The 25,324-nt window shown below is 39.2% G+C and overlaps 1 protein-coding gene across 18 annotated transcripts in view; it reads left to right on the top strand.

Annotated features, from left to right (window-relative positions):
• Positions 1–25,324, top strand: part of SOX5 (SRY-box transcription factor 5) — a 607,791-nt gene that overhangs the window by 171,697 nt on the left and 410,770 nt on the right. For 12 of the 18 annotated variants that reach the window (XM_085570319.1, XM_085570313.1, XM_085570337.1 and 9 more), the window contains one exon: positions 5,857–5,912. The exons of 2 other annotated variants lie outside the window; for them this stretch is intronic. Coding sequence is in view for 1 of the 16 variants with exons in the window: in XM_085570313.1 (XP_085426439.1) it covers positions 5,857–5,912 (56 nt within the window). In the remaining 15 variants the exon portion in view is untranslated. Of the gene's footprint in view, positions 1–5,856; positions 5,913–25,324 lie in introns of those variants that run through there. 4 more of the 18 variants (XM_085570320.1, XM_085570317.1, XM_085570312.1 and 1 more) reach the window with 1 other exon arrangement.

The following is a 25,324-nucleotide window of genomic DNA, read 5'->3' as shown; positions in this document are numbered from 1 at the left end:
TCACTTAAGTTATTTTAATTTTTAATTAAAATGAACAATTTTTACATGAAAATTGAACACTTTTAAAGAAGTGTCTATTTCAGAGCAAAATATTTATACTTTCATTGGGATAAATGTATGGGGTTGTTTTGAAATTAGTGCTTTTTAGTAATTTTTTTACTTAAAATCAACTCACCCACCTCTCACTTTTAAAAAAATGTTTTGAGGAGGAAACAGGAAAAATAGAGATATTGATACCAAACTTTAGATTTTTTTTTTTTAATCGTTCAGAAGAATCAAAACTGATTGAAATCAAGGTTACAGTTCCAGGCTCATCCAAACTAATGTTATTCACTTTTCTGTGGTCACTAGGTTTTGAACACTGTCACCTGACCCTGCCTCTTTGGATCTAGAGTGTTTCAGCCCCCATTAGATTTTTGCAACCATTAAGACAGTCTGACCATCTCAGCTGGAGGGATCCTGGGCTGATTGTGTTCTTAACCCATGTGGGTTAATCATCACTTCTCAACAGGTCATTGACTCCGGAATAGATTTTTTCTATTTTTTTTGATGCTAAGAGGTGCCCAAGATGAGCTGTTGTCATTGAAAGGTAGCATAGCCCCATCTACAGTGCTGTTCATCAATATCAAGGTTAATGCCACTGTCCTCATTCCACAGAGAAGACACCCGAAGCATGGCAAGTCAGCCAGGAAAGACATTTCCACTGACAACCCATGCCCCTGGTCTTGTGGTATTTATTAGGAGAGAGCAAAAATAAGGTTCTTCTCTTAACCTTAATTCCTAGAGTCATGTTGGACTTTCAGCTTCTTCCCCCATAGATTCAAAGCCTGAAGATGTGATTTCTAACAGTTCCAAGCCAAGCAAATAATCTTCTAAAATATTTTTTGCACAAAATGTCACTGTACCTTATTGCTGAATGCAGGATTTAGGGATTTTGAAGTATGCCTGGCAACAGGACTTTTAGAATCTGCAGCATCCTGAAATATCTCATATGGCTGCATGGACTATTTCATGCACAAGACTACAGGTGGGTATTTTGGATGCAAGTCCCTGTGGATGTATCACAGGAGCAGGTCAGAACCTCTGACCACAGAGAGGAAAGGTTAGCTGCTTTTGTGTTCCACATTGTGACCAACTGACAGGACAAACACCAAGTTTGCTACTTGAGTGTAAGCTCAAAGATCTCTGTGTTGGATTGAAATAATTTCTCAGATTTATGATGTGTATATATAGCTGGTGATACAGCCAAAAAAAAAACCAAAACTGTTCTAGACACTACGGGATCAATACTAAAGGTGCAGGTGAATACTCTCTCAAATGACTGTGGGAAACAAAATAAATCTTAGTTTTGCTGCTTCAGAAAAATGAAATTGTCAAGGTATTTAACTGAAAGCAGCAGAAGTGCTAACTGATCTGAGTACTGCAGGATCAAGCTCCAGGTGCTGCAGGACACTGCATATCCAATGTGAAAAACTTTGGGTTCTTTGAACTGACAAAAAATATCTTTAATTTAGATTATATGTAATAATTTTTTTATTAGAGCTTAAACTTGGTTAAGTATAATCAAGTAGCTATTGTTTAATTTAAATGGCCAGTGATTATTATTTTATAATAAAAACTTACATTTATATAGTGCTGTATATCCCAAAGGGATCCCAGATGATTTTAAAGTCTCAACAATAAAATGCACAACAAAGTGAAACATTAAATACAATTACAGCATTACTAGAAAATATGAGGATATTAAAAATCTGTCTGTCTGTGGCTTGCTTCTGCTCTCATTTAAATTCATTAGCCAAGCTCACTCAGAGTGCAAATGGATTATTAGTGATTCTGCCATATCTGATTTTGGAAATTTTCTGTACAAGCATGTCCTCTATACTGGAAAGGTAGTAAAGGCTGTAAATACCCTTCTGTTATTTTTGGAGTCTTTTGAGGGGCTAGAGTTGTTTGCTTTCTTGTTTGGGTGGTTGTTGTACACCCTCAGGATGGTTTCTTGTTAGATGGGAGGAGGCTTAACAAATGCCACGTGCCTGCAACATCAGAGTGGGAAGTCGGACCAGTTCTTTTTTCATGTAAAAGTCTTGAAGCCGTTTAAAATTCAACCATGTTACAGTAATTTTTGGGTGCTCCATGCTGACAGTGAGGTGAGCAGTGCAGTTTATGCCTCCTGAGCTGCTCTTCCAGGCTTTTGCATGTTGAAGTTTCCCCACCAAAAGGGTTGCCAAGCACTGGAACAGGGTGCCCAGGAAATTTTGGGGTCACCATCCACTGAGGGTCTTACAGGATTTAGTGGTGGATTGGCACTGTTAGACCACTGAATCCAGCCCTTAACCTTCAGGGTCTTTCTCAGTCCTAATGATTTGATGATTCCAAGTGCCCAGCTTTGTACTTGAAATCCACATTGCCAGTGCTGAAGGAGGTGAAAACCTGAGGGATGTCAGTGTGTCCTACCACAGCACCTTAGGGGAAGACTGTCCTGGAGCTGCAGGTGGGAGCTGGGGGAGCTCTGCTGCAGCTGCCACCCCCCAGACAAGAGGCATGGAAACCATCCCTGCATTTTAGAGGTGCTGTAAAGGACTTCCAAACCATCATAATGAGAATCACAGAGTTGTCTGGGAGGGGAGTCACTCAAGTGATGGGACTAATTTCATTGCTGACCACAAAAACAGAGCCAGGAAGGCAAATGCTATTTTTGTGGATGGGTAATATAGGTCACTTGCTTTCTGTTGTTTCTTTTTTAATGGCTAATAAATTGTAGTCTAATTCTGAAATATTTCCAGAAACCCTGAATTACTATTTAATTATGAAGTATTTTCAGCTGCTAAGGCAAGTTGTTTGCACCTGAAGATAAAGACTTATGGCTATTAAACATAAATTTGGGACTATGTAAAATGATGTGTAAGCTACTTTTTTTTTTCACTTGTTTGCCAGAGTCCACTGAGATGGTTTTCAGTTTTTGAAAATACTAATTTATCCCTGCCTTTTGGCCACAATATATGAAAACAGTCTACTTCAAATAATTTAGTCTTAAAGCCATAGTTCTTTCTCAATATCTGAGCTTTTCTTAAGTTTCTGTTTTAACACTCATGATGATTGTGTGAAAGTTGTTTGCAGATACTGTCTTGTTTTTCAGATTTGTAATGAAGCATGAGGGATTTTTTCATTTTGTGGCAAAAGTTTTGCATGGGTCTTACTGTGAAGCTTTCAGAATGTCTTTAAGTTGTTTTATTTTTGGAAGCTGGAAGAAAGGGGAATAGTGACTTAGAGACAAGTTTTTCTGCTCCATTTCCTCTATGTTGCAGATGATAAATCTCAAGTACAAATGGTGCTACACCCAAGGCACTGAACTCTAATTTTTGATCCTACATGCACTGGTGGCCTATTTACTAATTTTTAATCACGAATAAATTTGTTGCAATACAGTTAAGAGCCTGATCTCTGAGTGACATTGAGCAAATACTCTCAACTAAAAGTGGACCTTCTGTAATTCCTTTCCACAGTGTTGTGGACCATGCCTTTCCTGATGCCACTACTGCGTGTAACTCATAGGGAAGTGCTGGGAAAATGTTGTTTCTTTCTGAAACTGTATTTAAGAGTAGGGTTAATAATGATGATAATAATAATAGCACTTGTTATCTTTAGACCTTGGGAGAGCATCCAAGTCTTTTCCAAGCTGGACAGTGTCCTGTGTGTCCTGCTCTGTTCAACACAATCCTGTTATAAATGTTCATATCTGAAAGACAAATTGACCTTCCATATGGGAAGCTGTAGCTTTTCACTTACAGCTTCCCAGCTTTGTAGAGAAACTCCCTCTTATTCTGGTTAAAGTTGTTGTACATTTTGAGGAGTCTGGATAGATTCTACTGGACTAGAATCTAGCCAAGAACATCTTCTCTGGAAAGAAATCAGTATTCTTCCTTAAAGAGGCTTGAAAATTTTTTTTGTGTTTTAAGACTTTATTCAAAAGAAAAAAGCTTAAACATGTCTCTTTTTTTAATGGCCTCATTATTAGTTGGAGTTTAAGGACTGAAATAGTAATTACTAATCAAAGTTTACCTGTGGGAGCAGAAACTAGATGGAACCTTTTTTCACTTATTTAAACATAAATCTCTACAATTTGAGATTAAATAGATTCCCCCAGGTTACCAGTAGTAACCTTCTCTGTGCCTGTAGGCCATCTACTAAAAAGTGAAAAAATACATGTACATGTTGGTGACAGAAGTGTTACAAATATGTGACTGGCCTTGTTCTAGGCATTGTTACACATTGGTGGATTTTGTGGAGTTAGCAGGGCAATGAAGGGCAGACTGGATGGAATAGTTTTTTTTATTTGTAATAAAACAGATTGTGTTCAAGTAGTTTGAAATCCCAGTGGTGAGGACTTGGGCACAATATCATCATTGCAGTGCTTTTAGAGCGAAACTAGAAGTAAATACAAGAAAGGTTAACTTGAGTTGGAGCTTTAATTTTTATTAAAGTTTGTGGTTTTAGAACAGAGACAGAAAGTGACATGGCATAAGGAATGGCAGTACATTAGTGAAAGTAGGTGTCTGAAAGAAACTAGTCTGTGTTTGTGGGAGCATGAAACTATTGAAAAGAAACTGCTACTTTCACACTGTCACATAAAACTCCCGACGAGCCTGGCAATGAAGCGTAGAGAAACTCTCCCTTGTTTGTCCAAGAAAAACAGTGCATGCAAGAAAAAATAGTATAAATGGCTCTGGGTTTAGTTTCTGTAGTGTTTGATACCAGTCTTGAGGATCTAAAGGAGAGCAGGAAAGAAAGTCCTGGGATTTTGTTATGAAAACTTCTTTCAAAATAATTTTGCAAAAAATCTTTAAAATGGTGAAGAAATCTGTTAGAACTAATCTCAGGAGTGGGAACAACTGTGAATTATTATTACTGCAAATTCTATAAAGCATCTCCTTTGTATGTTTATAGCATGCAGAAAATATAAATAATAGCTGATTAGTAGTCTAGAGTGAGAGCTCTCTGCTTTCGCCCCATATCAGATAAATCTCCTACCAATGGATCAAACATTTAATCAATCTGGTAACATGGCCTTCAGCACTATAGTATCCGAGTGCCTCCCAGTGTTGGAACACTCAGTAATGCTTGTTTTTTCTCCAGTTACTCCGTACTCCTTAATTTGATTTTGTTCTTAGTTACACTGACGTAAATCTAAAACTGCTCCACTGATACTGGTAGAGGAAGCTACCATTTATGAGCCTGAAGAGCAAAATCTATCCTCCCCACCTTGCAATTCCTCAGCATTTTAATTAAGTTGTACCATTAATAATATTTATTTGACTTATTAATCTGCTCCCTCATTTATTTCCCCTGTTCCTGCTGCATCTTTTTTTATTTCTGCCACTTTGGGTATGATCCAAAGTCCACTGAAATGGCTGTCAGTCTGACTGGGGTTCGGTTTCTCACTTTTCCCTCCCTCCTTCAGCTCCTGAATATTCTGTGTGAGTCTGTGGTCTGATTAATTAAAGTTACATGTATAGCTACAATTTTGTGAATAAGCACCTTGCTCGTTACTGGAATCCTAATCCCCAGATTTTCCTTAATAGCCATTGTTTCCCTTTGCTTAGTTTTCCTTTAATGAGAGCTCCCTCTCCTCCTTGTGCCACAGGTGTTGGTCTCAGGTTCAGCATCTCATATTTTAGGGGAAGCTTTGCTATGAGCCTGACCTGAGTTCTGTAGAAAACTGAGTAGAGAAAACCCCACTTCCCTGAGATTTTTGCTCAGGACACTTGTAATGAATAAGAAAAGGGTTTTGAATGACGTAGTTGTGACTTGTCCTTTGATTTTTCTTTTTTTTCTTTTCTTTCCCCTTGCTACTGTCAGCAGTTGGAAGCAGAAGAACATAAAGAGTTGAGAACTGAAGGTGGGAGACTTGGCAGGTAAGAGGTGTGTTTTGTTCCTTGCCGGGGAGGCGTTTCTGGAGGTGCTGATGTGAACTGGCAGCGTGTTGGATCCGCTCTGAAAGATGAGGCTGGTGCAGGGCTTGCACAGTCCAGCTGAGTTCCTTGATCCTTCAGTTATTTTGTTTCAAAGGCTTTGCTTTGCTGGTTCCTCACCTGCAACAGGGGCGGAAAAGGTTCCCTGTGGCAGGAGAGTGGCTCAAGGAGAAATGTAGGAAGGGCTGGGGAGTAACGAGCTGGTGTAAAGGTGGCAGAGTGTGTGAGCTTCTTGGACAAAGTTGCCCGGTTTGAGGGCTGGTGTTTTCATTATTTCAAGAAATATTTTGCTAAGGGACTTGTGTGCTATCTGTAGCTTCACTGCTTTGTCTCCTTTGAAGCCTCGTTTGATTACTCTCATTTCCTGTTCTACATGGTTTTAAAAGGGGTGAAGGTGAAATACAGTAAAAGCAAGATACAACACTTGCTTTCATATAACAACCACGCTGAAAGTACAATAACAACATTGGAAAGCCAAGCACTACTCACTGGATGACTGCGGTTTGCAAAGACAGTTCCTAAGGGCTTACTTGAGGCACATTTAGGGACAAAAGGCTGTTCATGGGAACAAAAGCCCCAACCAGACTGCCAGGTTTCAAACCTTCCTCTGAAGCTTGAAGCACCAAAGTGTTTTTCAGAGGAGGAGCTTGAAGAATTGTCAGTGTAATATTCTGTACCCCTGTTCTTGCAGAAGCTATCCCATTTCCAAAGCACACAGCCTGAGGCAGTCACGCACCAGAGATAAATCAGCCGAAATGGCAAAATACTGGTGGGGTTTGAACAACTGCAGGTAGTTGTTTAATCTCTCATGTGAAGTAATCTTAATAACAGGTATGGCTGCTGATCCAGTCAATTATATAAATTGTCCTGCTGCCTTTCCTGGGCTCTTAGGGAGGCAGAGCTACTGATACCTACGATGTGACTGTGTGCAACTGCAGCACTGTGACTGTCTCAGCTCATCCAAACAGGAAGGGACTGATATGTTTCTGCTTCTCTGCCTTTTATCTGTGGCAAACTGTAGTCAGAATCTTGGATTTTCTACCCCCTTCTCTAAATCTGTAAGAATGCATTTAAATTTTAATATTCAGAGCCCCCAACAATGTCAATAGCACTAAGATAAGTGGTGCCCTGTTTGAAATTCCCTGCTGGGTGCACCTGTCATGCTTTGTCTGATGTTGGGATAATAAGCTCTGTGGGACAGTAAATGCCTCCCTTACTCACCCACACAGCCTTTAGGCTGCTTTTTGGAGGAGGCTTTAAGCAACATGTCATGGGAAAGATCCCAAACTCTCCTGACTGTGAGTTTGCAGGCACATGGAACAAGCTTGGCTCAGGCTCACAGATCAAAATAAGTTTGTGGCTGACAAGAGAATAAATAATTTTCTAATCTGAAATAATCTGGTCCCTTGAACTTCTGAGAAGACTCACCAGTATTATAAATATAGATTAACTTGCAAAATTTTTTTGTCTGAGAATAAAGTATTTGTGTTTTCAGTGTGTGCTACTAATTTACAAGCTGGACATGTTTAGCTTGGAAGAATTTATCTTCTGCATTTGGACATTTGGGTTGGTTTGGTTTTTTTATTTGCCAGCACTTTCTTGTTTTTTTTGCAGTTTTCAAACCCATATGTTGGCATCTGGTTTTTTGCTGTGAAGTGACGTGATCTCCAAGAAAACCAGTAGAATGCATCAGGCTGTCTCCCTGTCTGTACTGGGTCATATGTTTACTATTAAAGCTCAGTTTCTGGGCTTTTTCATAACAGCTTAGTTGTCTGCAGGAACTGGTAGTTAAAGCATGGCAGGCTGCAGGTAATTCTTTAGGCTCAGCCTCTGATTCCACTGCCTTTTATCATGATACATTTGACTTTCAAATATTATAAGTTATTTTTTCACATGCTGCTTTTGATTTTTGTAGATGTGCCTTCCCACACAATCAGGATAGTGAGTGATTTATTATTATAGTTCCTGAGCATGTAAACATTATGTTACTCTAAACTCTGATCAAATTTGAACTGGAAGTGCAGGTAAGAATAGAAAGGCATGGATCCCACTACAAAGATGTTGCAGTTAGAGTGGTAACAAATGACATGGAAAAGGTGGAGAAAACAGCTGTCAAATACAGCGTGTTTGTGTATATACAAATGCACTTAGAGAGATATTCCTGCAGTTTAATTTAACATCATAGTAAAAAAAAAAATTACAATAGGAAGATCAATGTATAAAAAAATTTGAACCCATGTGGCAGAACTTGTCTTCCTGATAAAAAGTAAAATCAGACAGAGATTGAAAGAGTGGGAATGTTAGTATTTTTTAATGCATAGCTTGTCTTAAAGTCATTAAAATAAATTATTCATTCTTTTTTCCAAATAAAGTAGGAATTTTTTATGACTTATCCCTCTATATGATTTTGATGAGAAAGAGCTGAGTATCAGTAGAGGTGCAGAAACCTCCTCCACAAAAAAGTGGTAAAGCATCTTAGATCTCCGTGGTCTGCAACTTGTACACCCAGTGTGGGCTGGAGAGAGTAGCTCTATGAAATAAGGAGTTTGTCTGAGGTTGTATTCTTGCCTCAGATTTTACTTCCAGTTGGTAAATAATATAAGCCTTCTTGGGCAAATTTTCACGATAATCCCATTTTTTTGTTGCAGATATAGTTTTTGTCAACCTGAGAATTTAAGTCTGTTTGTGTGGTGACAATGGGAAGTGGGTTGGGAGGAATTGCTGTTTCTGTATTACTTCCCCTCCAAAAAGGTCTCAAAATGAAACCAGTTGCTAAATTGGTAATCTACAAGCTCACAATATTTGCATGCAGTTCTGAGCATGGGTGTGAGAGGGAGGAAGCTCCCGTTCTTGCACGTCATTTATTTTCTATGTCATCCTGAATTTTGAGATCTGAATCTCTTACTTGCATTGATGGCTCTGGTTTTGGGGCTTTTTGGGCTAGTTTTTGTAGAAATCCAAGAGTAAGGCTTGTTTACAAGAATGACTTCTGGGTGGGTATCTCTGACTGATTGTTAGACCCACCAGGTCTGAAGAGTATCATATTTATGTCGAGGGAGCAGGTCCAAACCATAATGTCCTGTTTTATTGGAGTGTTCATATGTGAGTTTGCTTACTGTTATGTCAACTGTAAGGACTCTCACCTAAGAAAGTATTAGGATGTTTTAATATCACTGAAGAGGCTTGGGATAAGGTTCTTTTTTGTCTCTTCATTTTGTACCCAGCAGTTGTTCAGGTAACTGAGAAATCTGTGGGTGAATATTCCCTGACAACATAGGTTAAAATCATGCACATTGTCCACATATCCATGAGAATGGGATGAAACAGGAAATGATAACTGAAGACGCTGAGGGCACCAGAAACATGTGTGAAATGTCCTTTCTGCCTGTTCTGACAAACAGAAACTATGGGTTTGTTTCTCTCTTTAAAAAAAAAAAAAAAAAATTAAATGCAACCAAGACTAGGTTCTTTAATGTAATCTTCATTAATTTCGGTATCATTAGCTAGGGTGGGTGACCATCTTCTTGCTGAAAAATCACAGGCCATGAAAATCAAGTAAACTCCAGAAGAGCCAATGGATCACATGGTACCTCTTCCTGAAAGCAGTGAGAAAAGGCAGCTGAGTTGGGAATGAGAAGTGGCCCCAGATCTTGGAGAAATGCTGAAAACCTAGAAATGTCTTTGCTCAATCTGCTTGGGATCTGAAGTTATAGCCCAGTGGTCTACCTCCTTGTTTCTGCCTTCTTCTGTGAACAAGTTCTCTGTGCACATGGCTGGATCCTTTTTGCCTTTTTAGTTTAGGTCAGAATGCTCCTGGTCACTTTTCTGGTAAAGTTTTGGCTTGCTTTTTAGAAAGGTTTTTCCAAACAAAAAAAAAAAATCTGCAATTAAAAAGCCAAGCTGTCCTTGATGATACATGATTCCTCTGCCATTTTCCTATGAAGAAGTTTGGGGTTTATTTATATGTGTGCCCTGCACTTGGTACACTTTTTTTTAGGCATATTGTTTCCTTTCTTTCTTTAGATAGTGGGAGTAACTGAATCAGCAGTTAAAAACTCAAGCATTTAATTTGTGCTTCCCTATGATAAGTCCCATTCCTGTTCCCGGTCCAGATCTGCAGGATCTGACTGCTCCTGGTGTGTCTGGGCCAGCTGAAGGGCAGGGTTTCTGGAAATCTTTGTTTTTCTTTGACTTTGAGGCTGTGTGTGGGTGTTCACTTCTTGTTCACTTTTTCTGAAATTGGAAATGCTCTTTATTTTAGGAAAAAAAAAAAAGTAGTTGAGCTCATTTGTCTTCTCTGCTTTCTATGCTTGTTCAATGTTGTCACTTCCACCAGGAGGTGTTCCAGCCTACCAGGAGCTGGTGTGCATTTGAACTGTTTGTCTGAGGTGATGAGTTGGGACTCCTGAAGGTGTTGTGGACACCTCAGAACCTGTGAACATCAGCTAGTGAACATTTGTCATGGTTTTCTTTAAGCATCTCTTAAAAATTAGTTCTGTGGAGCTGTTGAGCTTCGCTAAAATTCAGGATTGATTCAGTGGACAAATCCTGATGTCTCTTCTTGGCCAGTAACTTGACATAACTTTGAGAAGTTTTTTACTTCCTTTTCTGCTTCTTGATAGATATTTGTTCAAGTCAGGGGAGAGACCACTTCATTTAGCAATTCCAGTTCTGAAGTACAAGTAGCATTTTTGGTGTTTGCTTATGTGAAAAAAATCACAATTTTAAATTTCTAGAATTTTGATCCCTTTAAAGACAAAGATGTTGAACAGATGAATGGGGCCATATGAGTAAGTAAACATATATAAAAATAGAGTGAATTAATAAAGCAAATTGACTTGGTTGTTGTAAGTATGTGAGAAGATAGATGTGCCTGTTTTTCATGTGGAATTATTGGTGGTAGTGGAAAGACCAAACCAAGCTGAACCACCTGCTCAAGCATACAGGGCAGGCATGACCTGTGCCAGGGGCTCATTAAGTGTTTGTGTTTGCTCCACAGCTTCTCCAGAGGGACAATCCCAGGTGTTAGTGCCTGTGCTTTGTGGATCCAAAGTGCATTTTGACTGTGGTTTCCTCAGGGAGGAAACAAGATCTTTCAGAAATATCTTGGCGATTTGTGCTGGTTATCTGCCACATAAACTCACCAGGGAGCAGTTCAGAATAGTTATACAGTTATATTTCTGTAGTTCATGTGTAATATATATGTAATATATAATACATATATATTACACATATATGCATATATACACACTATATATATGTAATATATAATACATATATAACATATAATACATATATGTAATATATAATACATATATAACATATAACATCTAGTGGTTACATAGATGTTACATAATATGTAATATATAATACATATATGTATATATATTACATATATATGTTATATATCTGTAATATATAATGCATATATAATATACATAATATAGAATAGCTGTATTGCTAGTTTGACACAGGGAACACCCAGTGCTGAGCATGAAAGAGAAGAGAGAAATGATGAGTAAGAGCAAACAAAATAATTTCACACTGAGAGACTTGAAATGAAGTTAAATATTTTTCTGAAATAAAAAAACTGAAAACTGAAATGTATTTCAGGTTTGGTGGTTGTTCTTGCTGCTGTCCTGAGCACAGTTAGAGATTCCCAGTTTGTCTGCTCCATTGCCCTGAAATGCTGCTGCCAGTTTTCAGGAGGAAGGCCAAGTGTTTCTGACATCTCCAAATGCACAGCAGAGCTCTGGCTCTCCAGAATCTGGACCAGCTCCCTGCATTAGGAACAGGAGTCAAATGGGCATCCCTTCTCCTGTGCTAACACACACCCCACCATTAACAGTCTGAAGGCAATTTTCATAAAATACATAACCCTGCTGAGCTAGTCTCAGAAGATAAATAAGTGTTGTAGAAAAGAAGCTTTTGTTTAAAAGTAATTATTTAAACTATGCATTACAGGTAATTTTCCTTTACCAGTAAACCAAATGCTATCAGAATTTCAATAATAGCTTTGTGTTATTTATCTAGCTAACATGATACTGTCATTTCCAGGAGCTTAAAATGCTGTTTTATTTTCATTTGTGTCAAATATAAGGGTAAATGAGACCTGAATAGATATTAAAAAAAAATCCAACAACTTGGGTTTTGTATAATTTTCTGAGAGCAGCATTTTGTTTTCCAACCTTTTATAGTCAAATAACAATCTAATGATAGATTCCTAAAATGTGGACTTAAAACAGTAGGGTGAAGAGCATCATCTTATTTTCTGTTTTGGGTAAACATGCTGCATTTCAGAGTTGACAGCAAATACAATTCTTTTGAAGGGATTTGTCAATAAAACCATAACATTGTGGCAACTTTATAATGCTTATGCAGACATAGCCAAACCCTAGGTGCTTCAACCTATATATAGCTTAGGAAAAAAAGTGGTATGATTTTTTACCCAAGAGATTCTTCATTTTCAAAAATTACATTAAAAACTCAGCCTCTGTTTCCTTTCTCTCAGCATTCTTTCTACAGCGTAAACCTCTCTAATGACCACAAAATAATTATGAAGAAGCTGAAACAAAAAGGGAGGAAAACAAGACTTTTTTAATTCTTGAAGGAGAAACATCTTGGTTTCAGATCTTTAATTGAAAGGATGGCCATTTTGTTTCATTTTGTTTTATTATTTTTCTTTCTATTTATGAGTGTTTTTGTTTTCTGTTTCATTATGGACAAGGGAAGGAAGGGCTGCTGCTTTGAGAGCTCAGCAGCTGAGGCCTTGTGGGGTTGCCCCTGTGAGCCTTGGCTGCAGCCTCACTTTCTGGCCAAGAGCCCCGTGGCATGTTTTGGCTGCAAAGGGGTAAAGCAGGAAAGATACCCAAATGCATTAAGGCAAATTTTCAACCCTATTTAGGCCTAGATTCCACCTAATCCCTAACTAGAGGGTTTTTACTGGATGTGTCTATGCCTTCAGGAATACCTAGCCAATTGAAAGTGGAGGGCCCAGGATTTTTAGATCTGCATTTGGCCATGGGCTGCACCATGGTTTCCAATTACCCAAAATTGTGAAAATAGCATTTCCTACTTCAGAGAAGAGTTTTGAGGATCAGTGTGTTCAAGATTGTGGCAGCAGGATATATCTGTAATGTACATAGGTAATAGATCAATTTAAATGCTTCTAATAGAAGCGAGCACAATAATTCCTGCTCTGTCACAGGAATATTGTGACACTTAGTGCTTGTGATCTATGTGAAAGAGGTTAACATCTTTGGATTAAAAAGTGATACTGCTGTAACTGTGTGAATTATGGACACTCCTGTTTGCACGCTGAATTAACTTCTGGACCTACCCAGGCTGGAATTTTAATATCTGAGTAAAAATTGTTGTCCCTGCCTTGGGAAAATTTTGCCTGTTTCAAGCTGTGCTCGGCTTCCTCCTGTTGGTGCTGTTCTGTGGGGAGGATAGTGATGGAGCACAGAGCAGAGGCAGCTGGTGGCAGGCAGGGGTTTTGCCACCCAAGAGCCCAGCTGACAGCAAGGTACTGCCATGGCTTGGAGCTGGCAGGCAGCAGCCAAAATGCCACCCTTTGGCTGTGGATAGAGATAAAGATTTTTCTCCAGCAAGTGACAGGCGCCAAGGTACTGTCGCCTGTTTTCTAATTTTAGCAAGAAGGCTGGCAGGGATCTCACCTAGACAGACAAGCCTTGTTCCTGCCTAGCCTGACCTGCTGCCGTGGCTCCTGTTCCAAGCTGCCTCCCGGCTTCCAGGGGCTGGTGTGCTGGTAGGAGGAAGAGGGGAAATCCCTGTCCTTCTCTCCAAAGGCTGGGGATACTTCTGAGCCTGCTGGAGACAGCAGAGCTGATCCCTTGTACCAGCTGTGGGAAGAGAAATGCTCGTAAGAATGTTACTGCTAATGCAGGGCTTGGGCTGAGTTGGGAAGACTTTGGAGTCTCCCACACATGAGAAGCTCCTGCCTGCCCTCCAGTCTGGTGCCTTGGGTGTGGTTCTGCTGCAGAAGAGGAAGAGGCGTTGCAGGAGATCCCCAAAAGGGAAAGAGAGCAGGTCTTCCCCCCTACAAAGTGACTGGGGCGTGTCGATCATTACACAGGATTTTCTGCCAAATTGCTCTGACTTTGGCTTTTGACTTTGGAAATAAGTGTCTAGAGAAAGGTAGGAAGAAGCCTGAGATAATTTTGTGTCACCTTGATTTCCAAGTCACCTCCACAGCTTTGAGGCTGTGCTCTGCCCTGCATCCACCTCTCTGCCTGTTGCAGAGGGGTGTGAGATTCACTCTAGGGAACAGTGCAGCATTTTGTCATGGTTTAGCTCACTCGGTTCATTGGCAGCTCAGACAAACGCGAACAAGGCACTGGCTTTGAGTCTGAGACAGAAAATGTGCTCTGTCACATTTTGAAAATATCTGTAAGGACACTGCAGCCAATAGTGCAGCTGTGTTTTTCCAATAGCTCATGTTCATATAGAATGAAATGAAAAAGAGCCTATTGGTGTATATTATTACCATATTATTAACACTGGATTTTATTTATTAATGTGTTTTTCATTTGTGTATTAATGACATGGGAAGTATTTAGCTATTCTGGGCTTTACACAAATAATTATTGGGAGTGTTCTTTTGTCTAATAGGTTTGGAGGTGGACAATGCAGAATTAATGTTTATCACATCTATCAAAGATCATTTTTACCATCTCCACTAAAAGCTATACTTGCTCCAAGCACATCTTGATTGATGGAGGATAAGTTCTGCCATTTTGAGAAGGGTAGTTTTTATTTATAATTGTGAATGTGTTTAGCCACATGAGGCTGTCAATCAGTGAGACGAAAGCCCAGTAGGATTATTTCTGTAAGTGGCCAATTTCCCCCACCCTTTCGCTCCAAATCAAGGACAGATGAAAGGTCATGATTAAAACAGTGATTTTTCCCTAAATTGTAAGTAACAGTTTGCAACTGTTTTTTTACCAAGATGTCAAAACTGTATTTTATCTTGGGAAAAGGGGGAAGCAAGAAAATTATAAGTTCTTGAAAATGTTGGCGATTTTCCAAATGGTTGTGTTGAAATATATTTTAATTATTGTACTTGTGTCAGTTCCTAGCAAGAGTAAAAGGGGGGGGTGGGGTGGGAATAATTCAGTACAATATTATGCAGCAATGGATTAAACAATTAATGGTGAACCTCTGTATCCTATTAATATATTTGAGTTCATTATTTCAACAAATTGTTTTATGAGCCAGTGACTAGTGGATTTAACCATTTATTTTATAGTCAAAACAGAGGAATAATTGTCTAGTTGGAGGGTCTTTGTGTGTATGAATCCATCCAAGGAATTAACCTGAGACTGCCAAATAATGCAGAACATCATCAGGAGGTTATTTTGTCCCAAGAGTTTGGTTTTGTTATGTGCACTCATGGAATTTTCAGTCTGGAAGGGTTTTGTCAGCTGTCTGATGACCATGGCAGCAGCCACCATCACTAAAATTGAGGAGGGCTTTGGTGTAATCAGTAATTCCCTGAGAAGTCTCTCAGTTGGCATTGTGGTGTTTTTCTTCTGGATATGTGCTAGCCACTACGAGTCAGAAATAACACTTCACTGATCATAGCATTTAGATAATCACCCAAATAAATACTTATCTGGGCTCAATTTGGTCTGTAAGATCTATTAACAATGGCCAGCTAAAAAGGCATTCTCAAGAAGTACACCAGGGCAAATTATCTGAACATGTGAGGATGTCACTGATTTTTCTCTTTGCAGTTCACCTTAGAAGCTATCTGGTCCCTCATAATACCCTCATGGAGTTTGGGCCAGTGGTGTCTTCATAAATATTACTTGTGTAAAATATTTTCTTCTCAAATTAGGCATGGAACCAAGATGCTGTCCTTTTGTATTGTTAGGTAGCACATTTATCTTGATAAACAGGGTTAAACGGGTAATATTCTAATCTCAATAGCTTCTGGTTTTCCATTTCATACTTTTTCTGTGATGCTAGGATTCCCTTTTTTGCCTAAAAGAGCCCTGTGCCTTTGTAATGCCTGATAAAATGAGTCATCTTCCACCACAGCAAGGGATGTGTAAATGTGTAAATGTAAATTTTATCACTGATGATGTGAGCGGAACAAGTAAGACTGGGTGATTTCAGCCATCTTTGCACTGCTGCACAATTAATCCACAAATTTGATAATGCACAGGACCCATGCATCAGGTAGAGTTGACTGTTTAGAGGAAGGTCAGTGAAGTGAGTAATTTCTGGGCTTATTTCTAAAATCCTCTCAAAGAAATATCCCGCACTTAACATACATGCAGTTTTTATGACTGTGTTTTGCCATTTCCTTCCATTTGTCTGTGCTAAGCTATTGTGAGTCACAAATTTAAGTGAAGAACTTCCCTTTTCTATTTTTTTTTCATGTGAGCAGATGATGGGGTGCCACCATCCTTACAAAATTTTAGGTCAGCTAAGAAAATTGGCTACTGGCTTTGGTTGTATTTTGGCTTTCTCCCTTTTTTTTTTTTGTGTTCATTTTTTCAGAGTATGCAAATATTTTTTCTGTAGTCACTTTTAATGATAGGCAGGATGCTGAAGCAACCTCTGAAGTGTCTGTGGTGGTTGATGAACTGACAGTAAATTCTGCTGTTCTCTTACTATCTCCATCTGGGTGAGTCACACAAATATCAAGTAACAAGTGCCTCGTGCCATGCTTGTAGAACCTGAGTGTAGCATGGGATGACTGTTCTGAGGATCTCTCCTGAGAATAGATGCACAGATGTGTTTCTGTGAGCTGTTTGTCACTGCTGGGGAGAAGGGGCAGAAGCAGAGATGTTGTCCAGGCTGGTTTTGAAGCAGGGTACTCTGCCATTTCTCCTCCTAGCCTGGGTTCACTGAAAGTAAAGCTCTTCTGACCTTGATTTATTTGTTGACTTCTTTTCAAACGGCAGAATGAAATTAGAGGGAGGTGGAAGAGTTGAAGGTTTGGGTGCCACCTGAGAAGTATATATCTGGGGTCCTAATTGTCCTTTGTACAAAAATTAACTGCAGGCTAAAAGTCAGTAAGACCATTGATGTGAAGAAAACCAAGTGTTGGGAACACTTGCAGAGTGTGCTGTATAAAAATATAATCAGCATGACATTCAAAGTGATGAAAACAAGTGGAAAAAGTAAATTTTTACATGCAAAACCCTTCCCTTTGGGTAAAGAACAAAAAAAAAAAAGGATTATTTGTTTCATAACCTTTTCTGGAACTCTGAAAGGATTTATAGACAAGGTGTGCTGTGTACAAGAATTTTTACTGTCTGCCTTGCTATTTAATTAAGGCCCTAGTCTACCAAAAAAATTGATAACGTGAGCCATTCCTTTGCAGCCGTCCTGGGCTTGTGTGTTGTGGAAGTCAGATGTAAATTCTGGCTGAATTGGACCCTTATGGAGGCAGTGTTCAAATGGCCTGTGAGGAGAAGAGAAACCATTCAGGTTGTGGGCCTCTGCCTGCTTGAGAGTCCTTCCATCATCGCTCTAATTCTCTGAAAGCAAACTAATAAAACTTCTCATTGACTTGCACTCGTGTGTGCTTTCAGCAGTTATTTACAGTCTACCAGCAGCAGATTAAAAATCAATTAAAATCCATAGAAAGAGTCAAAGTTACATGCTCCTCTTTTCTGGTAATTTTTTTTTCCCCAAAGATTTTATATTAATACTTGCTGCTTGGTATTACTGAAGATAATGAAGCTGATTTAGACAAAGTCTGTGCATCTTTAACTCTACAGAGCTGTGCATCTTTACCTTTACAGAAGCCCTGCTAAGAACCTCTCATCCTCTGTGCCTCTTGGCCTCTGTAGAAACAGGAGAATTTATGCAATTCATTTAACTGAAATGGAGATGTTGAAAGCTCTCCAATACTGTCATGATGGATGCTATTGCAAATGTGTAGGGAAAACAATAATCCTAATGATAAAATGATAAGAATAATACCAGTATGTTAGAGTGAAAAGTGAATGTTAGTACTGCTTATACATTAAAATAAAGGAGAGTTTGTGTTCCTGACTTTCCACAGAAGCACTGCAGATTAGTTTGGTTCCACAATTAGTTGGTCCCACAATTCATGTTTAGGGGGGTGCTGATCTGGGACTGCAGACACCCAGTTCTGCCAGCAACATGTTCTTGGGATCTCAGAGCATGCAGTGGTATTTTTCTTGAGTTTCCTCTCCATCTGTTTGCCTACCATTCTTTGCAAGTCTGATCTGTTTATACCATTAGACGCTCAAACATAGGGCTGCTTTTTAATTTCTTTATAAGCGTGTGCTCCAAAGATTATTATACCATTGAATAGTCATGATACTTGCTCTAATGTAATTCATGTGTAGATTCAAAGGATGTAATCTACATTTCTAATTACTGTTTTTATTAGTCCTTTCTGTTTCTTATCTTAATGCAACTTTCATCTAAAATTTACAGTCCTAAAGGAGCCATGACTTCAGTGCATTGCAGTGACACTCAGGGATGAACCACAAGAGTCAATGCTGATTGCATAGCTGAGGCACAAAGCCCAAGCACTGAGAAACTGGGGGGGGGGGGGGGGGGAGAGGAAGGAGCAGGGGGAAAATCATAATTAACTTGTCCAACCTTAATTTAGTCCTCTTAATTTAGTGCTTAAGCTTGTTTGTAGACTGCTTCATTTGATACAGGATAAAGATTATGCTGATGGGTGACTTCAGAAAACTAAAAAGGAGTTGCTTTATCAATATGGAGTCATACACAGAGTAAATAAAGCCAGGCTTTTTCAACAAATGCTGAAAATAAAATATGAAATTACTTTGTTAAGACAGCAGGCTCTATCCTGAGTGTGACATTTTAGGTAAAAAAGACTGGTGTGATATATTTATATTATGCCATGATACATCTGCACAAGACAACTGAGTTAAGATTGCACAGTCCACTTAAATACCACAGGTCTCTCTTTGGATTCTTTACCTTGCAGCCTGGATAGTATTTATGTATGTCTGGTGAGGAGAAGAGAAATGTCACCCTGTCCATCACCTTGACTCTCTGCTGTTGTCCTTGTGAGCCTCACTTCCAGCTGCACTGATTCCTGCCCAGAGCTTGCTGTCCTCATCTTCCTGGAGAGGGGGAGAATTGTCAGAGTGCTGGGGAGAGAGGGCAATGTTTTCTGAGTGGTTTTCCTTGTTTGCCCATCTCCACCAGTCAATTGAGGGCTTGTCCGTACTGTTGAGGGTGGTCTTGCTTTAATGCCTTTTTTCCCTACTCTGTTCCTTCTCATCTCCACTTCTCCATGGATCCTGTCACTCTCTGCCTGTCTTGCTCTTCTAAGCTGTTGATTCCAGTTTTTACAGTCTCACTCTGCCCTGTAGTAGCCCATAGGTACTGTCTCATATTATGCATCTTCCTGAGCTCCAGATGCCAAAAATCCTGTTCTCCTGTTCTGCACTGCTCTCCTTTCCTCACGGTGAAGGCAGTGTGCACTGACAGCAAAGCCAAGCCCACCTCCTCATGGGTGCCTGGGGCTCAGGGAAGTTTGGGGCACTGTGCCTGGTCAGCCTTGGCCATCAGGGATGGGGAGGCTTCTGCCCACTGAAGGTGGCATCTTCACACTTACATGTTTTCCTTCATCTGAGAATGTTTTTGGAGTCTTTTCTGTACCTGCAAAAAATTCAGATGTTCTCTGATCTTTTTGCCTAACTCCTTCTCCAGGTTTGCATTGTAAGTGCTAAAATATGAATTTGCTGAAGTTATTATATTAGGATACTGAATTTCTTTTGCTTTCCTTTTTGTTACTATGTATACTTCCTAAAATCTGTTAAAAATATGTTTTTTTGAAGCTGTACAAAAACACCGTTGCTTTCAATAGTGCTACCATTTCATTCTTGGAACATCATGTTGCTCTACTGCTTTCAGGATTGGTTTGGCTGGCTTTTTTATGCTAAGCCCTGACTCATAACAATTAGCATTACCTATGTGCTGAATTTATTTCTCAAATAAGTAAATAATTTTTTCTGAGAGGGATTGTACTCCCCAACTGAGACTGCTCATGTGTTGGAGTATTGGATAACCGAGGGTCAGAGCCTGTCCTCCAACCTGATCCTGTTCAAAAAGATACAAAACCAAACTGACAAGGTTTTCACTTTTATTTGAATCCCAATAGCTGTATTTCCAGATAAAATTTAAGGTTCCTACATTTCTGAGTTATTGTAACATAAAATATTAACTGCTGTACTAGAGCTATACACTCTTTCAGTTCTTTCTCAGCATATAATTTCTCTTTTTAGATATCTGACCTTTCTGTAATTCTTCTAATTTATGGAATAGTGCAATTTATCTTTTCTTTATCATCTTACTTAGGGTGGCTGAGTGGAATGATGGAGGAGATGCATATATCTTCTCGTTTCTTTTTTTTGACTCAATGTTAATCATTATTTTCAATATCATTTAATCTGTGGAAAGTTTCCCCATATGTCAGGCGTATTTTAAACATTCAGCAGAGATCTGTGCTACAGTAAACCCTTTCAGATATGATGCTCAGCAAAGGGCAGAGTTCAATCTACACCATTTGTGAAGGTGAAGCTTTTCCAAATGCTGTTCTCTAAACAAATACCAAACCTGTGTATTCTTGTTTTGTTGAACATGTAAATCAGGTTTCCCTGTGTATATAATTTCCCTCAGAAGTCCACTTTTTGTGTTGTCTGCAGAGAAACTCAAAGCTCTTAGCAGATCTGTGCTGTGGTACCCTTTGTTACAAGATATTGTGAGTATAAAAAGTGTTTTCAAGAACTTTCAATTAAGTACTGCTAAGCACAGAGATGCAACCTGGAATTGAGAAAAGCCTCTTGTCCGGCATCCCTCCTTGAAAATAATCTTTCTCTATATTTCAGTGCATATTGATTCTCAAATTTATCAATGATTGTTTTAAAGATCTGGCCTCAATGCCAAAGAGTTTATTAAAAAAATGTACAGCAAGCAACTATAAGAATACTCCGTTACTGTAGAAGCTTTGATTATTTTGGCTTCCTGCAGAAGTTTATTAGTTTGCTGCGAATGTGGAACCTAAGAGTATTTCGTTTTCTTTAGCAAAAATGTTTTGGATGTTAATTGAATGTAAGAGGGTTTGTATGCTAATGGAATGGAGATCATGAGGAAAACAGGTATTCCTTAACTTTCCTCTTTGCTGTGAATAATGCTATTTATGCTAAGGTTGTGTACATGTGCATGTCTTGGGAAAAGGATATGGGATTACTTATTAACAAAGAAATGGAATTCCTTTTCACAGGGAATTAGAATTGTGACTCCAGACTTGCTAATTTAAATAACTTGCAGGCTAAACAGACTTTTATAAAGCATTAAATGATATTATGTCTTGTGAGCATTAAACACATTTTCTGAAAATATTAATTTCCCATTGGTTTTCTTGCCTCCTTCTTGTTGCTTTAATTTCAGACTGCCTGATAATCCATCCTCCACACACCAGAGGTTAGGGATTTCTGAGACTGCTCTGGTGTCTGGCTTTTCCAGCCCTGTTCCTCTCTCCCTGTGGCTTTTACCTCTGTTCTCATTAGCAGTAGATGTTCACTGCGAGCATGGATTCAGGATGAGGACACCAGTGATGAATTCAGCAGCCTGATACCATCAGGGGTACTGTACACCCTGAGTGGGGTACCCTGGCAGCTGCAGGTTTTCCCAAATCCCAAAAACCTGGCAGTGTGTTGCTTCTGCACTGCAGAAACATGAGGGAGATACCGAGAATCATTGGTTTTTAGGGGAAATCAGTAACAAATGTTCCAACTCCAGAGACTGGTACACATCAGTCTGTTTGATGTGTATTTTAAAGACTGCCCAAAGGAGTTGTTTACCTTTTTCTTGAGAAGGAGAGGGAGTTGGAATAAGTTGAAATTCCATATTTATAACTGCACCTTCAGCAGCTACAAGCCTGAAAAGTTTGATTCTAATCTTAAATGCTAGTGTGTGGGGCAGTTTTATGATTATTTAGAGAATCACAAAACAGCACAATTTGGAAGGGAGCTTGAAAAATCTTTCTCAGTCTTTCTCATTAGAGAGTTTTAAGATGAGATATTTTTGGGGAAGTCCACCATGGCAAGCAGTTTTCTGTATGAAGAAAAAGGAAATGCTTTAAAATTGAGCAGTACAGCTCACTCTTATCCTGAAGTCAAACAGTTCTGCAGGCTGTGCTCCATCCTGACAGGTTCATGAAAGTATGAATGAAATATGGTTGTAATCTTGGACATTGGTTATATAGCTCCTATTAACTCATATTGGCTACTGATTATGCAATTTCTGTGCTGGTCACTTCGATTAGCCTTGATCAATTGAAAAAAAAATCAATTCACTCTCCTGGTTTTAATTTTGATAATTCAAATTCATGGTGTTCGTCATCTGCTTTGTTTGATGCTATACATAAATCAAGGTTATAGACGAAACCAATTCCTGAATGAAAAGTTTCAATTTTCTTTTCTTTTTGGCTACAACTATGCAAAGAAATAATCATTTGGGCAACTAATATGCCTAAGTATCCTTCAAAAGGAGCTGTGATATATTAGAGCTGTTCAAATGTCCTCACAAATCATGTTGCCTTGCAGCTTTGATCCTGAAATATGTGAAATGATGTCTGATTTATGCCACTGATCCTTCTTTTAGATAGTTAAGTGTTCTTGCTTAATGTTATTAAATAAGTTCAAAGCAGCAAATAGCCCATTCTGGGCTGAGGACATTTGAAAAATAGCCCTCTCAGCAGGCTGCATATACAGTATAAGTTCTTTAGTTTTTTCCTTTGTGAAGTTTGTTTTTGTGTGTGTGTGTACAACAAGCTACAAGAACTTTCTTCTGCCCATATCTCTGGCTATAATGCTTTTAGTTTTGTGGTTGAGGTCCCTGCCCCCCCACCCCTACCCTCTTAATAGCTTTCTCCTGGGCTTTGTATTCATTGGCGTGTTTCAGGAGTGTGTGTGTGTTGTGGGGTACACAGAAAGAACTTTGGGACAATATGGGAGAGATGTCTCAGTCTCCCCTAGACTGATACAAAGTGCAAACTATGATATAAAAAAATCTGCAAGACCCAGCTGAAGCAGTAGAAGAAAATAAACCCTCTGAGAGTGTAAATTATTGGGTCAAATTTACACTCAAAAGGAGTGGAGCAAGTTTGACTACTTTTAATGAAAAATCTATCTATACATTGCCACTTCTGTTTTAACATGCAAAAAGAAGGAGAGAGATGAGAAAATTATTGATTCTAAAATATTTATCAGTATAAATATTCTGAACTTGCATCAGAATACTGAAGTGCAAATCTCTCCAGGCATAAGGGTTGCATAGGAATCACATCAGCTCTAAATTTAGTAAATCTTTTAATGGAAATGTCACACACTTCAGACACAAGATTTAGGGATTTTAGTATGTTATAGGAACTTTATAACTAACATTATGCTTGGGAAATTTCAGTAGAAAATATTAAATCAGAATTTCCAGTGGGATGTGATCCTTGTTGAAGCAATGATCACTGTCTCCATCACCTTCTGCTGGAGATCTCTGTGTTAGGGAGAACTTCCCAATGTTCTCCAGCAATGGCAGTACCTCAACATCAAGCTTTCAGATACAAAATAGAAAACAAAGAAAAAATTTGAGCACCAGATGCCATCGTTGTGCTCTCTAGTTGTGTTGATTTTGATGTTTACCTTTGTAAGGATATAAATATTTAAATTTTCTAAGTATAAAAATATTTTTTGTGAATAAATACATACGTTTGTACTCGCTTTTTAATTTTTTTTTTTTAATGCAGCATCCTGAGGAAATCCTGAAGAAAGAACAGGATAGCAGGTAGAGGCTCAGCAGTTGGTTGCTTTAGTGACTTTTTATCTGCTCTTCATGCCAGCTATTTAACTTTCCTTTGCCTGCTTGAAAGAGGTTATTACCCTGAGATTTAGGATGCCTGGATTGATGGTCATTCTCTGCCATGAGAAAGCATCATCATTAAATCATTTGATGTCTTCTTTACTCACAACTGTGGGTTGTGTGTGCTAAATCACTTCAAACTTTTCTACTTGTACCCATTAAAGGGTAGGAGGAGTTCAGGCACTGCTGTGGTTTTAAGGAGCAGTGGAAGATGGAGGTGCTCCAGAGGGATTCAAACAAGGGCTTCCATCTCTGACTCTGTCCAAATACTCTGGTGTTCCCAGAGCATTCAGTTCAGGTGTGTTGCCAAAGGGTGCAATTTACTAATTGTGTTTTCACAAGGTATTAGACCATTACATTCATGGAGAGATGGGTTGCATTGTTTTAGACGTTTGGTCTTTTATACTTCTTTAAAATAAATATATCTTAAATAATAAATGAAACCACAAAAGACAGCAAGAGTATTTTTGTGTGTGTGCTGGAGGCTGTTACTTTAGATGTTGGGAAGCTGCTTTTCTGCCACCCAAAGGACCCTGAGCACTGGATTCTGTCTAGCCTGGACCGACAGATCCAGTCATTAGTGAACAGCAGAAAGCAGGAGAGACGGGGAGGGAGAAGAGGGTGTGCTGGAACTCCGTTTAATTCTGCAGTGTCACATCAATCTGCCCAGTTAAGTGATTGAAGGAGAGAAACGCAGGCTGCAAAAGAAACTGGGCCCTGATTTGTTCAGGGTCACCAGCAGTGGTTTGAAACCATCTTGTTTGCAGATAGTTCTTTCATGTTATTAGGCTGTCAGCCGAGCGCCCGGGTGAGATTTATGGCCAGGAGCGGGGCACGTGCACGGGGCACAGCGCCATTCTTGGGCACACAGCGATCCATGCCTGGCCCATCCGTGACTGACTGAGCTCTGCTGCCTTTGTCCAGCCCCACTGAACCTCCTGCAGCCTTTTCCTGTTGCTGTAAAAGGGGCTCCAGCAGAAGGTGGAGCAGCGAGTGGGAAAAGGTTTCTCGTGGCAGCGCAGACTCAGTGAACTTGGCTTGCTGGCTGTGAAATGATGGAGTGAAACTGTTTATTGGGCAGGGCCCATGTTTAACTTGCTGGTGTCTTTCAAGCAGTTTTATTTACTGTAATGTTGTCAAAGCCATTGGCTGAATGTTCCCTTGTTGCTGGTATCCTCATAGAGAAACGTGTTCTTGAAGAGAGAATTTAGAGATAGCACTGGTTTGCCCTGAGAGTGAAAATGTTTTTGTTTTTAAAAACAAGCAACACAAATAACAACAAATATTAAAAACATAAAAAAGGAGAGGGCATCACTTGATCAGCCCAAGATTAAATTAACTTTGGGTATTTAGTAGGAATTGGAGTTTTTATTTTACGCAAGTGTGCAAATTTTGAAATACTGGATTTTTGAAATATTGGACTTCAATAAATTCCTTTTTTTTTTTGG

Source organism: Lonchura striata, chromosome 1A (assembly GCF_050655825.1).
Source record: "Lonchura striata isolate lonStrDom1 chromosome 1A, ASM5065582v1, whole genome shotgun sequence".
NCBI lineage: Eukaryota > Metazoa > Chordata > Aves > Passeriformes > Estrildidae > Lonchura > Lonchura striata.
The sequence above is the reverse complement of the archived record's forward strand: the minus strand, read 5'-3'. Positions and strand labels throughout refer to the sequence as shown.